The sequence below is a fragment of the Neofelis nebulosa genome, chromosome 4 (assembly GCF_028018385.1).
Source record: "Neofelis nebulosa isolate mNeoNeb1 chromosome 4, mNeoNeb1.pri, whole genome shotgun sequence".
NCBI classification, from domain to species: Eukaryota; Metazoa; Chordata; class Mammalia; order Carnivora; family Felidae; genus Neofelis; species Neofelis nebulosa.
The window spans coordinates 22,098,961-22,115,381 of record NC_080785.1 but is presented as its reverse complement, the minus strand read 5'-3'; the positions used below and the strand labels follow the sequence as shown (position 1 = coordinate 22,115,381).

General features: G+C 38.6%; 1 protein-coding gene across 4 annotated transcripts in view; it reads left to right on the top strand.

Moving 5' to 3' along the window:
• Nucleotides 1-16,421, top strand: part of MKLN1 (muskelin 1) — a 370,372-nt gene that overhangs the window by 352,257 nt on the left and 1,694 nt on the right. For all 4 annotated transcript variants that reach the window (XM_058728683.1, XM_058728682.1, XM_058728681.1 and 1 more), the window contains one exon: nt 7,297-7,351. In XM_058728683.1, the coding sequence (XP_058584666.1) occupies nt 7,297-7,351 (55 nt within the window). The remainder of the gene's footprint in view (nt 1-7,296; nt 7,352-16,421) is intronic.

Sequence of the window (16,421 nt, the reverse complement as noted above, 5' to 3'; positions counted from 1 at the left end):
TGGGTGGTACTTACTACCACTGAGGAAAGACAATAAACTATTATATAGCAAATTATAAAGTACAGTTTATAAAGTATATAAGTTATATAGTACATTGGAAATAGGTATAATGAGAAAATTAAAAAGAGATAAAAAGGGTCAATAAAGGGAGATCAGAGTTAGAAGGGGTGAGAATTGGGCAGTTGCAGTATTAAGTAGGATGATCATAACAGGCCTCATTTAGAAATGAGCTGCACACAGGGGCGCCTGGGTGGCTCAGTCGGTTAAGTGGCCGACTTCGGCTCAGGTCATGATCTCGCGGTCCGTGAGTTCGATCCCCACGTCGGGCTCTGTGCTGATAGCTCAGAGCCCGGAGCCTGTTTCAGATTCTGTGTCTCCCTCTCTCTGACCCTCCCCCGTTCATGCTCTGTCTCTCTCTGTCTCAAAAATAAATAAACGTTAAAAAAAAAAAAAGAAATGAGCTGCACACAGACACTTGAAGGGTGTGAGGGAGTCTAAGCAGCTAATTTGGGGAAGATAATTCCTAGCAAAGGGAGGGCTAGAAAAAGGACCTGAGGATGGGAACATTCTGGCTTTGTGTAGAACAGCAAGGAGGCCACTGTGGCTAGAGCAGAGGTAAAAATGTTCAGAGGAGTCAGAGATGAGGTCGGAGAGGTAAGAGCAGGGATTGGGAAATCATATGGTGAATGACTTCTTAAGTCACTGTTGGGACTTTGGTTTTCACTCTGAATGAATAAGGAGCCAGTTCAGGGTATTGTGCAAAGGAGTGATAAGATGTGCTTTATGTCTTACCTAAGACCACTAAGATCTAAGATTATTCCGACTGCTGTATTGAGAATAGACTAAAGGAGAATAAGAATGGAGGCAGAGAGACCTGTAAGGGAGACCACAGAAATTCTAAGGAAGGGATTATTGTAGCTCAGACCCAGTAGCAGCAGTAGAAATAGTGAGAAGTAGAGTAGATCAGATTCTCAGTAGATGTTAACGGTGGAATCGCCAGTGGGAATGCAAACTCTGGTGCAGCCACTGTGGAAAACAGTGTAGAGTTTCCTCAGAAAGTTAAAAGTAGAACTACCCTATGATCCAGCAGTTGCACTACTATTTACCCAAAGAATACAAAAATGCTAATTTAAAGGGATACATGCATGCACTTTGATATTTATAGCAGCATTATCTATAATAGGCAAATTATGGAAACAGCCCATGTGTGCATCGATTGATATTATGTGTGTGTGTGTGTGTGTGCGCGCGTACACGTATATACAGTGGAATATTATCAGCCATAAAAAAGAATGAAATCTTGCCATTTGCAATGACATGGACAGATCTAGAGAATATTATGCTAAATGGATAAGTCTGAGAAAGACAAATACCATATGATTTTACTCAATGTGTGGAATTTAAGAAACAAAACAAATGAGCAAAGGGGAAGAAAAAGGAGAGGCAAACCAAGAAACAGACACTCTCTCTTTTTTTTTAAGGAATCTCTGCACCCAACATGGGGTTCAAACCCATAACCCAGAGATCAGGAGTCACACCCTCTACCACCTGAATCAGCCAGGTGCCCCAAAAGACTCTTAACTATAGAAAACAAACTAACGGTTACCAGAAAGGAGGTGGGTGAGAGTGGGTTAAGTCAATGATGGAGATTAAGGAATGCTCTTGTGATGAACACGGTGATGTATGGAAGTGTTGAATCACGATGCTGTACACTTGAAACCAATATTACACTGTATGTTAACTAACTGAAAATTAAAAACTTTTTTAAAAAGTAGAACCAACAAAATTTTATGATCGACTGGATGTAGTGTTTGAAAAAAATGACTCCAAAGTTACTAGTCTTAGTGGATGGAGTTACCATCAACTGAAATGAGAAGGCTGTGGGTCATCCCAGTTTGGGGTGCTGGGTGTGGACTCCTGACTGGGACCAGGAGTATAATGTTGGATATATCTTCAGTTTGAGATGCTTGTGGAACAGCCAGCCTTATACACTGAGGTGATAGTTAGATATTCAAGTTTGGCTTTATTCAGATTATATAGTATCACTTGATACCTGTTAAAATCCTAGGTCAATACATACCAGTTCCACTAAATCAGGTTGTTAAAATAATAGTTTTCTCCCTACCCTTCCACATGTAGGACCAGTAATGTTTATCTTTCACCTTGGATGTCAGAAAAGAGGAGCAAATTAACCCTAAAATAAGTAGAAGATTGGAAAATAATGAACTAGGAAACAAATAATAGAAAAAAATGTTTTAAGTGAAAAGTTGGTTCTTTGAAAAGGTGAATAAAATAGCCAAACTTAGGAAGAAAAAAAATAGTGAAAATATAAGTTGTCAACATTATTACAGACCCTATATATATTAAAAGAGACTAAGGAGATATTATGAACTACCAACAAATTCAACTTGCTGAAATGGACAAATTCCTTGGAAGGCACAACAAAACAGACACAAGAAGAATTAGAAAATATTAAGGAACTCCATATCAGTTAGAGACATAGATTGAATTTGTAATTAAAAACTTTGGGGGGCACTTGAGTGGCTCAGTCAGTTAAGCATCTGACTCTTGATTTAAGCTCAGGTCATGATCTTATGGTTTAATTTAAAGGGTAAATTCCAGTGACTTGAGTTCCAGCCCCACATTGGGCTCTGCTCACAGTGTGGAGCCTGCTTGGGATTCTTTTTCCCTGAACCTTCTGCCCCTTCCTCTCTCTCTTTCTCTTTCTCTCTCTTAAAATAAATAAGCTTAAAAAACAAACAAACAAACAAACAAAACACAACTTTCAGGGCACCTAGTCATGATCCCGGGACCCTGGGATAGAGCCCCCACATTGGGCTCTGTGCTGAACAGGGAGCCTGCTTAAGATTCTCCCCTCCCCCTCCCTCCCTCTTACTCCTTCCCTCTCCCCCACTCAGTCCCTCCTCCACTTGCTGTCTCACCCATGCTGTCTCTAAAATAAAAAAATAAAACACTCTCAAAGTGTTTTTTGAAAGAAAAGAAAACTGGACTCTTGATGGCTATCTCACTAAATTCATTCAGGAATGAAGGAAGTAAAAATAGCAACTCTTCATAGACTCTAAGAAAGGAGAGGAAGAACACTTTCTACATCCTGTTATGAAGCACCTTGACTGATATTAAAAACCCAACAAAAATACTACAAGCAAAGAAAACTATAAACCTCTTGTGTTATTATAAAACTATAATACCTCTTGTGAATGGAGATGCAAAATTCTTAATAAAATTTTATCTAATCAAATCCAGCAATATATAAAAAGGTTAATGCATAATAACTGAGAGTATATTCTAGGAATATAAAGTCTGTTTAACATTTGAAAATCAGTCATTCACCACATTGATAGAATGAAGGAGAAGAACCTTAGATCATCTCAATAAGTGGAGAATAAGCATTTGACAAAATTTAAAACCCATTTATGATAAAAAAACAAAAACAAAAAAACTAGCAGACAAGGAATGAAAAGAACCTTCCTAAGTCTCATAAAGGGCATCTATGAAGCTCTCACTCCTAATTAATTATAAAACTCTTTCCCTAAAGATTAAGACAAGGAAAGGATGCCTGTTATCAACAGACATCCTCTACTCAGCATTGTACCAGAAGTTATAGCTAGTGCAATCAGGTAAGAAAAAGGAATAAGCAGTGTATGGATTGGAAAGGGAAAAGCAGAATTGTGTGTATAGATCACATTATTGTGTATATGGAAAACCCTGTGCAGTCCGCAAAACAATATGCTAAAATAAGTGAATTTAGCAAGGTTACAGAATACAAGGTCAATAGGAGGGAAAAGTGATTATTTTTATATTAGCAATGAACAATTAGAAAATAAGAATTTTTCAGGGTGCCTGGGTGGCTCAGTCAGTTGAGCGTCCGACTTCGGCTCAGGTCATGATCTCACAGTTTGTGGGTTCAAGCCCCGCATCGGGCTCTGTGCTGACAGCTTAGAACCTGGAGCCTGCTTCAGATACTGTGTCTCCCTCTCTCTCTGCTCCTGCCCCGCTCATGCTCTGTCTCTCTCTCATTGAAAAATAAACAAAAACAGGGGCGCCTGGGTGGCTCAGTCGGTTAAGCCTCTGACTTCAGCTCAGGTCACGATCTCGCGGTCTGTAAGTTCGAGCCCCGCGTCGGGCTCTGGGCTGATGGCTCAGAGCCCGGAGCCTGCTTCCGATTCTGTGTCTCCCTCTCTCTCTGCCCCTCCCCCGTTCATGCTCTGTGTCTCTCTGTCTCAAAAATAAATAAAGGTTAAAAAAAAAATTTTTTTTTAATAAAAACATTTTTTTAAATGTGTTTTTTAATTAAAAAAAAAAAGAGAGAAAATAAGAATTTTAGGGATGCCTGAGTGGCTCAGTGAGTTAAGCGTCTGAATTTGGTTCAGGTCATGATCTCACGGTTTGTGGGTTCGAGCCCCGTGTTGGACTCTGTGCTGACAGATCAGAGCCTGGAACCTGCTCGGATTCTGTGTCTCTCCTCTCTGTCTGATCCTCCCTGCTTGTGCTCTTATCTCTCAAAAATAAATAAACATTAAATTAAAAAAAAAAAGATGGACCTAAATATAAAACCTGAAACAATAAAGCTTCAAGAAGAAAACATCTTCACAACCTTGGCATAGGCAGAGATTTCATGGACATGACACAAAGGCACTAACCCTAAAAGTAAAAAGCCTGCTAAGTTGGATTTCATCAGAAGTAAAATTTCATTAGAAGACTTTAGAAGAATGGACAAGCCACAGACTAAATAATATTTGCAGTAAATATATTTGACAGAGGACTAATACCCAGAATTTTTTTTAAATTTACATTCAAATTAGCACATAGTGCAACAATGATTTCAGGCGTAGATTCCTTAATGCCCTTTACCCATTTAGCCTATCCCCCCCCCCAACACCCCTCCAGTAACCCTCTGTTCTCCGTATTTAGGAGTCTTTTATGTTTTGTCCCCCTCCCTATTTTTTATTATTTTTGCTTCCCTTCCTTTGTGTTCATCTATATGGAGTATATATACACTCCATCGTATATATATATACCACGTCTTCTTTATCCATTCATCCATCGATGAACATTTGGGCTCTTTCCATACTTTGGCTATTGTTGATAGTGCTGCTATAAACATTGGGGTGCATGTGCCCTTTTGAAACAGCATACCTATATCCCTTGGATAAATACCTAGTTGTGCAATTGCCGGGTCATAGGGTAGTTCTATTTTCAACTTTTTTTTTTTTTTTTCTTTTTTTTTTTCAACGTTTTTTTTTTTTTTCTTTTTTTTTTTCAACGTTTTTTTTTTTTTTTTTTTTTTTTTTATTTTTGGGACAGAGAGAGACAAAGCATGAACGGGGCAGGGGCAGAGAGAGAGGGAGACACAGAATCGGAAACAGGCTCCAGGCTCCGAGCCATCAGCCCAGAGCCTGACGCGGGGCTCGAACTCACGGACCGCGAGATCGTGACCTGGCTGAAGTCGGACACTTAACCGACTGCGCCACCCAGGCGCCCCTATTTTCAACTTTTTGAGGAACCTCCATACTGGTTTCCAGAGTGGCTGCACCAGCTTGCATTCTCACCAGCAGTGCAAAAGAGATCCTCTTTCTCCACATCCTTGCCAGTATCTGTTGTTGCCTGAGTTGTTAATGTTAGCCATCCTGACAGGTGTGAGGTCGTATCTCATTGTGGGTTTGATTTGTATTTCCCTGATGATGAGTGATATTTTTTCATGTGTGTGTTAGCCATCTGGATGCCTTCCTTGGAAAAGTATCTATTCATGTCTTTTGCCCATTTCTTCACTGGATTATTTGGTTTTTTTTTTTTTTGGTTGTTGAGTTTGATAAGTTCTTTATAGATTTTGGATACTAACCCTTTATCTGATATGTGATTTGTAAATATCTTCTCTCATTCCATCAGTTGCCTTTTAGTTTTGCTGATTGTTTCCTTCACCATGCAGAAGCTTTTTATTTTGATGAGGTCCCAATAGTTCATTTTTGCTTTTGTTTTCCTTGCCTCTGGAGACATGTTGAGTAAGAAGTTGCTGCGGCCAAGATCAAAGAGGTTTTTGCCTGCTTTCTTCTCAAGGATTTTGATGGCTTCCTGGCTTACATTTAGGTCTTTCATCCATTTTGAGTTTATTTTTGTGTATGGTGTAAGAAAGTGGTCCAGGTTCGTTTTTCTGTGTGTCTCTGTCCAGTTTTCCCAGCACCACTTGCTAAAGAAACTGTCTTTATTCCATTGGCAGAATATTTTCTGAGAGTGGGGAATTTTTTTTTTTTTTAATTTTTTTTAACGTTTATTTATTGAGAGAGACAGAGCGTGAACTGGGGGAGGGGCAGAGAGAGAAGGAGACAGAATCCGAAGCAGGCTCTAGGCTATGACCTGTCAGCACAGAGCCCAACGCGGGGCTCAAACTCACGAAACATGAGATCATGATCTGAGCCAAAGTCCAGCGCTTAACCAACTGAACCACCCAGGCACACCCCACCCCGAGAATATTTAAAAAAAACAAAACAAAAACACTTCCCATGTATCTTAAATTCTTCCTTTTGTTCCCTTTTTTCCTAACTCTTGCTTAATTACTTCTGGAATACTTGTCCAGTCTCTGCCCTTCAAAAGGCCATAAGTCAGAGCTTACAAATATTGATGTGTTGGGGCGCCTGGGTGGCTCAGTTGGTTGAGCGTCCGACTTCGGCTCAGGTCATGATCTCACAGTCTGTGAGTTTGAGCCCCGCGTCGGGCTCTGTGCCGACAGCTCAGAGCCTGGAGCCTGCTTCAGATTCTGTGTCTTCCTCTCTCTCTGACCCTCCCCCGTTCATGCTCTGTCTCCGTCTTAAAAATAAACAAGCATTAAATTTTTTTTTTTTTTTTTTTAAGAAGAAAAATCTGGGGCACCTGGGTAGCTCAGTCAGTTAAGCATCCGACTTTGGCTCAGGTCGTGATCTCGTGGTTCGTGAGTTCAAGCCCCATTTAGGGCTCTGTGCTGTCAGCTCAGAGCCTGGAGCCTGCTTCAGATTCTGTGTGTGTCTGTGTCTGTGTCTCTCTCTCTCTCTCTCTCTCTCTGCCCCTCCCCTGCTTGCGCTCTGTCTCTCTCTGCCTCTCAAAAGCAAATGAACGTTAAAAAAATAATAATAAAAAGAAAAATCAGCATATTTTTTTAAATGTAGTGTTCTTGCTACTATTTAATGAACAGACTTCTGCAGCACATGTGCAGAGACCTACAGTGGCTAATAAATGGTCAAACTGACACGTAATTTTTCTCTAATATGCTTAGTCAGCTAATTTGCTTCTGTTTTTCTTTTACAGTTTCAGCTCCTAGCTTCTGCTCTATTCAAATCTGGTTCAGATTTTACAGCTCTAGGTAAGTATTCCAGCCTAGTTTATCTAGCTTACATGCCCTACCATTTGGGGGATTGGATTTTGGTTTCTTTTAAATGAAACATCAGGCGAGATGTTCATCTAAACAAAACAAGTTTCAGGGTAGCCTGCAAAATTTCTAATAACCTGCCGCAGAGTTATTTTCCAAGCATCAGTCACCAGTTCATGGGTCAGTTTGCAGTTCCTGTTACACCAATTGCTGGGTTCTTATGCAAACACATGGCAGTAGAAGCATGATCAAAATAAATTAACTCGTATAGCATGGTTTTGGAATGTAGGTGTACTACTCATACACTTAACTATTAGATGACACTTCTTGGTGGGATGATTTTTCCTCTCAGTTTATTCTTTGTGGAATCAACAGATTAGTGATGGGTAGGCAATGACAAAATCATTTTGAGATCAGAGAAAATGCATTATCTCTTCCCTGAAAATGCCAGATTTTGTATGCTGTTATTTTAATTGTTTAAGATAAACTCTACTTGAAACTCCAGTGTTTCTCAGACCCTCCAGATATGGGCATCAGTCTCCATTTAGGAGTACTCTCATTTAGTATCAATGGATTATTAACATAACTAGACTGTAGTGAAGTGGGGAATCTTACAGAATCCAGTAGAAATCAGGTGAATTTTCAAGAATCTTTTTGTTAGGATACATCATTATGATAGCTTTATGTTTTCAACAAGGCTGTAGGCTTTTGAAGTATGGGAATTTCCAGCCCCCCTCTTGGCATTACAAAATACAGTCACATGGTAAATGCTTATTAATTCCATTCATGCCACTGCTGTTATAATTTGCCTTAGAGCTGAACAGTAGTATTGAGATTTTCCAGTATATGAAATACAGATACTAGTCTTTATCTCTAGCATAAAATAACACTTTGGGATAGCAATTTAATTTCTTCATCATCCTTATGTCTCCTCAAGGTGAGCTATACCTCAAAGGAACAGAACATATATAATTCTGGTGTTTTTCAGTGGGATGGGAAAGAATAGCAATTTTCCTTGCGGTCTTGCCCTTTCTTATTCCATAACCAGTAATCAAGGCTTCTCCACTGATAGAGGCACCTCTAGTCCTGAGTTCTAATTCCAGAACACATAGGATTCCACAAGGTAGGACTGAGCACACTTTGCTATAAAACATAGGTTCTCTGAAAATTTAGATAATTGTTTAGCACTATTCCATACAAATATTTTGAGGCTAACAGAGAGCTTAACCCTGTGATGAAGAATTTAAGTATAAGCATTATTTTAGAAAGTCCATACCCTTGTGAATTTCATCATTTGAGACAGAGATTTAGTGATACATGAATTAGGAACCTGGCACATAGATATTGTTCGAATGAACATGTGCCTTGTTATGCATGGATACCACAGCCCAGGGCCATTATTTCTATTTTATTGGTGAGCAGCACTAAAATGTCTCTGGCTGACTTATATTTAGCCTTTAGAACAAAAATTTCTTGGCAGTCATTTAAATATGTTAGGTTGGTGTCAGCAAATATTTTACCTTTAACTTAACTCCTTTCTTTGGTCTCTTCCCCATTCACTGCCAGCTAATATATTTTTCAGGAACAGTTTGTTTTACTTGGATTCCAAGCAAACCTCAGATACACTGAGAACAATACAAACAATAGAAAAAAATACAAAAAGAAATTCCTGTGGGGTTTTACTTCCTACCGTGTTTGAAGGAGGCAGTATGTTTAGTAGTTAGAGATGAGAGTGTAGGAGAGTGATTAAGAGTCAGAATCTAGGTTCAGATATCAATTCTGCCACTTGCTAATTTCAACCAAATTAATTTAAAAAAGCTACCTTGAGGGGTGCCTGGGTGCCTAAGTCGGTTCAGTGTCCAACTCTTGATCTCAGCTCAGATCTTGATCTCAGGGTCGTGAGTTCTAGCCCCACATTGGGCTCCACGCTGAGTGTGAAGCCTACTTAAAAAAAAGTGACCTCTTGCAAGTACCTTTCTTTTTATTATTTTTTTAAATTTTTAACATTTATTTATTATTTTTGAGAGACACCGTGTGAGCAGGGGAGGGGCAAAGAGAGAGAAGGAGACACAGAATCCAAAGCAAGTTTCAGGCTCCAAGCTGTCAGCACAGAGCCTGATGGGGAGTTTGAACCCACAAGCCGTGAGATCGTCACCTGAGCCTCCCAGGTGCCCCCAGCAAGTCACCTCTCTAATATTTAATTTCTCCATTTATAAAATGGAGGTAATAAGAGTACTTACCTTAAGTTGAGAGAATTAGGTGAAATAATTATGGCGAACACTTAACACAATAAAACAGTAAGTGCCCCATTCAGAGTACTATTAATATTACCTCCCTCAAAAACATAATCTTCTTGGGGTACCTGGGTGGCTCAGTCGGTTAAGCATCGGAAGCTTGGTTTCGGGCTCAGGTCATGATCTCACGAACCATGAGTTCAAGCTGCACATCGGGCTCTGTGCTGACAGCTCGGAGCCTGCTTAGCGATTCTCTCCCTCTCTCTCTGCCCCTCTGGGTGCATGCTCTGTCTCTCAAAATAAATAAATTAAAAAACAGAAAAGGATTTTTTTTTTTTTTAATTTTTTTTTTTTTTCAACGTTTATTTATTTTTGGGACAGAGAGAGACAGAGCATGAACGGGGGAGGGACAGAGAGAGAGGGAGACACAGAATCGGAAACAGGCTCCAGGCTCTGAGCCATCAGCCCAGAGCCTGACGCGGGGCTCGAACTCACGGACCGTGAGATCGTGACCTGGCTGAAGTCGGACGCTTAACCGACTGCGCCACCCAGGCGCCCCCAGAAAAGGATTTTTAAAAAAATGTAATCTTCTTTGTAACACTGGTAAGTTCAGATGAAAGGCAAATTCGGACTTTATGCCAATTTTAATAAGGAGAAATTTGGTATTTATAAACAAAATGTATTTTCCTTAATGTTTCATGCCTACTTCAAGTTCCTGACTCTTGTTTATTTCCCATCAGATTGTCTTATCTTCACTCCACTTAGAGTTGAAATCAAGTGGGGTATTTCACGTGTAGATATATACATTTTTTAAGATTTTTATTTTTGAGTAATCTCTACACCCAATGTGGGCCTCAAACTCACAACCCTGAGATTGAGTCACACGCTTCACCAACTGAGCCAGTCCAGTGTCTCTAGTTGTATACATTTTTTTCATGTATAGATAAACTAAATACTTCATTTTCTAAATTCTCCAAAAAATTTGCCTCTGCTAAAGTTTCTGACAGACTTCCTTCCAAATTGCTTCTCTTAACCTCCTAGTGAGAATTATTGACTAATGTCCTATGTACCTTGAAGAATTAGAAAAATGGAAAGTGATTTACAGACAGCTGACATCTTAATTTTGAAAAATGACAGACTTCAGAGCAAAATAACCTCTGGGGATCTTTAGAGCTTCTGGTGGCTGTGGGCACTTTTAAGCTTGAACTCAGACATTTTGCTGATTTTTAGAGCTGTATCTTGGTTCCAGAAAGTATGCATTGGTACAGTTTAAGCGTACTTTCGGCAAGGTATGTGAGAACTAGGAAACAATCTGTCCTGTAGAGCATTTTGCCTTTTTCTTTTTTTTTTTTTTTTTTTTTTTTTTTTTGGAAGGAGAGAGAGAGATTGAGAGAGAGTCAGTCAGTTGGGTGTCCGACTTCAGCTCAGGTTATGATCTCGTGGCTCATGAGTTTGAGCCCCACTTCAGGCTCTGTGCTGACAGCTCAGAGCCTGGAGCCTGTTTCAGATTCTGTGTCTCCCTTCTCTCTCTGCCCCTCCCCCGCTTGCACTCGGTCTCTCTCTCTCAGGAATGAATAAACATGAAAAAAAAATTTTTTTTAATAAAAGATACTTTCTTCAACCTCCTGTCTGTAACCCACATGTTTACAGATACTTTTTATATAATAGTGAATTTATTATTAGCAATAGAAAGTATAAATAAACTTATATCCAGGAGAAAAATGTAAATAGGAAAACTTACCTAGTCTGTATAGGATATTAAGTTAAAAGTATTGTATATTCCTAATAGTTCACTTTTCTTTTTACAGCAGTCATTATCTTTAGTCATGATAGTAGCAATAAAGTGATAGTTAGTATTTATTGAGCACTTCTATGGGGCCAGGTACTATTCTAAGTACTGTACATGTCTTAACTCATTTAATCTAGATAATAATCCTATGAAGTAGCTACTGTTGTGAGGCCCTTTTATATATGAAGAAACTGGGACGCTTGCCCAGGAATAGTGCTGGTGAATGGCAAAACAAGGATAGAAACTTGAATAGTATGGCTTCAGAGCTCATTCTCTATAAACTACCAACTATACTGCTTCTCATTGAGCTCTACCAGTTTCTACTACTCTGATTAACTTCTTATTCCATTTTATGATGAAAATCAAGTGAAAGAAACATTGATTAGGAGTGTGAGATTTATGATAATCAATGTAACCGTTTTTGTCCCAGCTCTGCCTTTTAATTAGTCATGTTACGTTCCTAGTGCCTACCCTTTTTAATGTATTTTTTAAAAAAACATTGACTACAGATAAAGCTTAAGATTCTTCCTGAACAACTTTCCTCAGCTCTGTCTCCTCTCAAGTGTAACCTTTCATATCTGGCAGATCTTTACACAAACGCACATATACACACAACCATATACACAGATATACAAATACAGCTGATTCTCTTTATTTACAGTAGTTCTGTTAAGTCATCAGTCTGTTCTGTTACGGCTGAATTAGTGAATACTGAACCATTACCCTATGGGACGTATGGAGTTAAGTTCCTTATATTGTTCATTCATTAACATTGAACTCAGGCAATAGCACTGTAACTCTTTCCTCAAAGAAGCTTGTCTTAACACACACATTTTCTCCATAAGGCACATTATGGCCTTTTTGCATTTAACGACACTAGACAACACTTCAGCACTACACTTGGGGGATCATTTTAAGCAGTGAAGTCACCAACAAAAAGCACAAAATGCAAAAAACATGACACCAATAGACCAAAAAGGACGCTTGTTTATAATGTGAGAGGTGAAAAAAGAAGGCAGAGCATCACCCAGTTCATCCTCAGCTGAGAACGTGTATGTATTTTCACAGCTGTCCACTTGTCTGTGCAAGACCACATAGTGCCACAAGTATTGATTTTGAGTTTCAGCTAAATTTTAATGGGCAGACAAATGCACAAATATCTGAATAATAAGGATGGACTGTACACACGGACACAGATGTATAGTTTTGTATGTTCTGGTTTTATTACACAATGTAAAATATGTATTCTACACCATAACATTTTAAAATTTAATGATGTGGCGTGGAGATGTTTGCAAGAAACTGTAATCTATTGTATTCTTATTGAGTGATATATGATATTCCATAATAGGATCTACCATAATTTAAACATTTATCTAATGATAGTGTAAATTTCAGTCTTCTCACTGGCAAATGGTGAATAAAAATAAAACCTGTTCAGATGGTAACTATACTTACTGTGAGGAGTATTGAATAATGTATGGAATTGTTAAGTAAAAATCACCACATTGTGGGGCACCTAGGTGGCTCAGTTGGTTGAGTGTCTGGCTGTTAATTTCAGCTTAGGTCATGATCCCAGGGTCATGGGATCAAGCCCCATGTCAGTCTTTGTGCTGACTGTGAAGCCTACTTAAGATTCATTCATTCATTCATTCATTCATTCAATCATTCTCTCTTTCTCTCTCTCCCCACCCCACTTCCCCCCGCTGCTCTTCTCCCCTGCTCACATATACTCTCTCTCTCTCTCTCTCTCTTTCTCTAAAATTAAAAAACAAAAAAATCACTAAGTTGTACACTTGAAACTAACATAACATTGTATGTCATTATACTCCAATGATAAAAATATTTAAGTCAAAAAATTAATTAAACATGTTCTTTTAAGGGTTAAAGAAACTTAGCACACTGCTTACAGTTTAAGCACTCAGTGAATATTTGTTAATAAAAATACATAAATGAGCTTTGGAGTCAGACAGACATGGGTCCACGTTCTATTCTCTTCTCTCACCAGCTGTGAGATCTTACTAAATTACTGAATCTCTCTAACCTGTCTCACACGCAAGGGGAGTTTATGATAAACGCTTCATTATTGTTTTTATAAGAATGAAATGTGGTCATGCATAAACTACCTAGCACACAGCAGGAACTCAGTGTTTCCCTCCCTCTTCAATCATTTAATCTCATGGAAATGTATTTACTTCATTTGATATTATTTCATAAGAAGACAGGTGTTTCATTAGTAATACATAGGTATTACTTCATTAGAGGATTACCACAGAATCAATATTTTCTCCTAAAAATAAAACATCACATTTTTACAAATATAGAAAATAAAACAAAGAAAGGAAAAACCTAGAAGTTGACTACAAACAGAAGCCTGTTTATCCAGTTGGTAACATTACCACCCAATAGCAGGGGGGAAGAGAGAAAATGTTTAGTACAATGCTTAGACCATACTCCTACTGAAATATATTTTAAAGACAGTGAAAGCAAAGAAATCTTGTGTTTTGCCTGTGGTGGTTTGGGTATAGTAAATCTGGAATGTGTTTTGTGTGTATTTCAGGTTGAGCAAATTAGTAAATATGATATTGCAGAATGTCAGTTTTCTTAGTGGAAGAAAGGAGGTACTATAAATAGGGAATGGGATAAGGAGAGGAAGAATCCTTTAACGTTCTTAAAAACTGAGAATCATCAATGAAATCATGAACTCATGATTTTGGCTTTAAAAAAGCTATATAATATGTGTGTACATATATGGATAGGCCTAGAAACAGCACCACCCTTGGCAATTAGCACAACTGATCTTGGTTTCTAAATGTTATTCACCACTAAAAAGGAATAAGGCATCCTTGGGAAAATGGCTCATTCCAGAACTGTGTAAAGATGAGCTTGGATATCTTGTTGTGCCAGAAAGGAACAGAGTATTTAAAAAAAAAAATTTTTTTTTAATGTTTATTTATTTTTGAGAAACAGAGACAGAACGTGAGTGGGGGAGGAGCAGAGAGAGAGAGGGAGACACAGAATCCCAAACAGGCTCCAGGCTCCAAGCTGTCAGCACAGAACTGGACGTGGGGCTCGAACCCACAAACTACGAGATCATGACCTATGCTGGAGTCAGACACTCAACCAACTGAGCCACCTAGGTGCCCCGTTAATGGGAACATTTAAAAAAGACATAGAAACCAGCTCAAAAGAGCTCTCACTGGCCCAAACTGGGACAGTATGAGTATTAAAATGAATAATGACAGTAATAAATACAATATATTGAAGAAGAAAAGGATCCATGAGAACATACTCATGCAAACAAATAAAATGGAAGGGAAAAAAAACTTTATAATTAATGTCAGTCAACAAATGTAGAATGAATTGTAATTAGAAAAACAGCATTATAGTTGTTTAGCAAGATATAATTATTTTAGCAAGAATCATCAGTGAATGCTAATATCATTGGGTGCAAGTCTCTTGGGGGAACAGGATATTCACACAGTCTCAAATTGTATCCTCGTCAATATTTTACTAATTATAGTGGTAGAAAAGAACACCTTCACATTGGAAAAAAATTGGCTACCATAGCTTAAGTGGTCAAAGTGAACATTGGGACACACTGATAGCATGTGCCTCCTGACATGATGCACTGAGAAGGACACAGTATCACTTATGTAGTATTCTTGCCAGAACTGCATAAATTTCATTCTGATCATGAGGAAGCAGTCAGACAACCCAAATCCAGCACATTCTGCTACATAACTGCTCTGTACTTTTCAAGAATATCAGTGTCAGGGTGCCTGGGTGACTCAGTTAAGCGTCCAACTTCGGCTCAAGTCATGATCTCACAGCTTGTGTGTTCGAGCCCCGTTTCAGGCTCTGTGCTGACAGCTCAGAGCCTGGAGCCTGCTTCAGATTCTGTGTCTCCCCTCCCCCACTCGTGCTCTGTCTCTCTCTCTCTCTCTCTCTCAAAAAATAAACATTAAAAAAAAAAAAAGAATATCAGTGCCATTAAAAAAAACAGAGGCTGAGGGGCACCTGGGTGGTTTAGTCTGTTAAGCATCTCTTTATCTCAGGTCAGGTTATGGTCTTGAGGTGGGATTGAGCCCTACATTGGGCTGGCTCCATGCTGAGTGTGAAGCCTGCTTGGGATTCTCTCTCCCCTTCTCTCTGCTTCTGCCCAACTTGTGTTCTTTCTCTCTCAAGATAAATAAATGGGTTTTTTTTAATTAAAAAAAAAAAAAAAAAAGGCTGAGGAACTATTCCAGGCCAAAGAGACTTGAAAGGGCGCCTGGATGGCTCATTTGGTTAAGCGTCTGACTCTCAGGCCATGATCTCACGGTTTTGTTGAGTTTGAGCCCTGCATTGGGCTTCACACTGGCAGTGTGGAGACTGCTTGGGATTCTGTGTCTCCCTGCCTGTCTGCACCCCACCCCAACTTGCACTGTCTCTGTCTCAAAATAAATAATAAACTTTAAAAGACCCAAAAACTAGTGCTTGATAGTGGATGGAGTTTTAGTTTAGTGGAGAAAATGACTATAAAAAAGACTATTGTTAAGTTTCCCAAATTTAATATATAGTGGCTATTCAAGTGGTGTTCTTAGGTGAAATGAACTCAAGTATGAGTGAAAATGTCTACAACTTACTCCCAAATAGTTCCACAAAAAAAGTATGTGTGGGGTACAAACAACAGAAAGAATGAGAACATGTGACAATGTTAACAAGTAATCTAGGTGAGGGTATATGAATATTTGTTGCATTATTGAAACTTGTCTAAGAATTTGAAAATTTTCAAAATAAGTTGAAAATAAAGCAATTTAGAAATTCAGAAAAGCAATTTAAATAGGGGGAAAAAGTAATACCATCATTCAAAGCTAACCTTTGCTTACATTTTGGAGTATTTCCTTCTGTTCTTTTCCATGGTATTTCTTTGTTAAATCTTAAGCTCCAAAGAAGTAAACATTTGCTCTCAAACTTAAAATAATAGTAAAAAAAAATTTTTAACAAAAAAGAATGTACTTTTCTTGAGGCATTGTTTATTTTCCTTCCAGGAAACTGA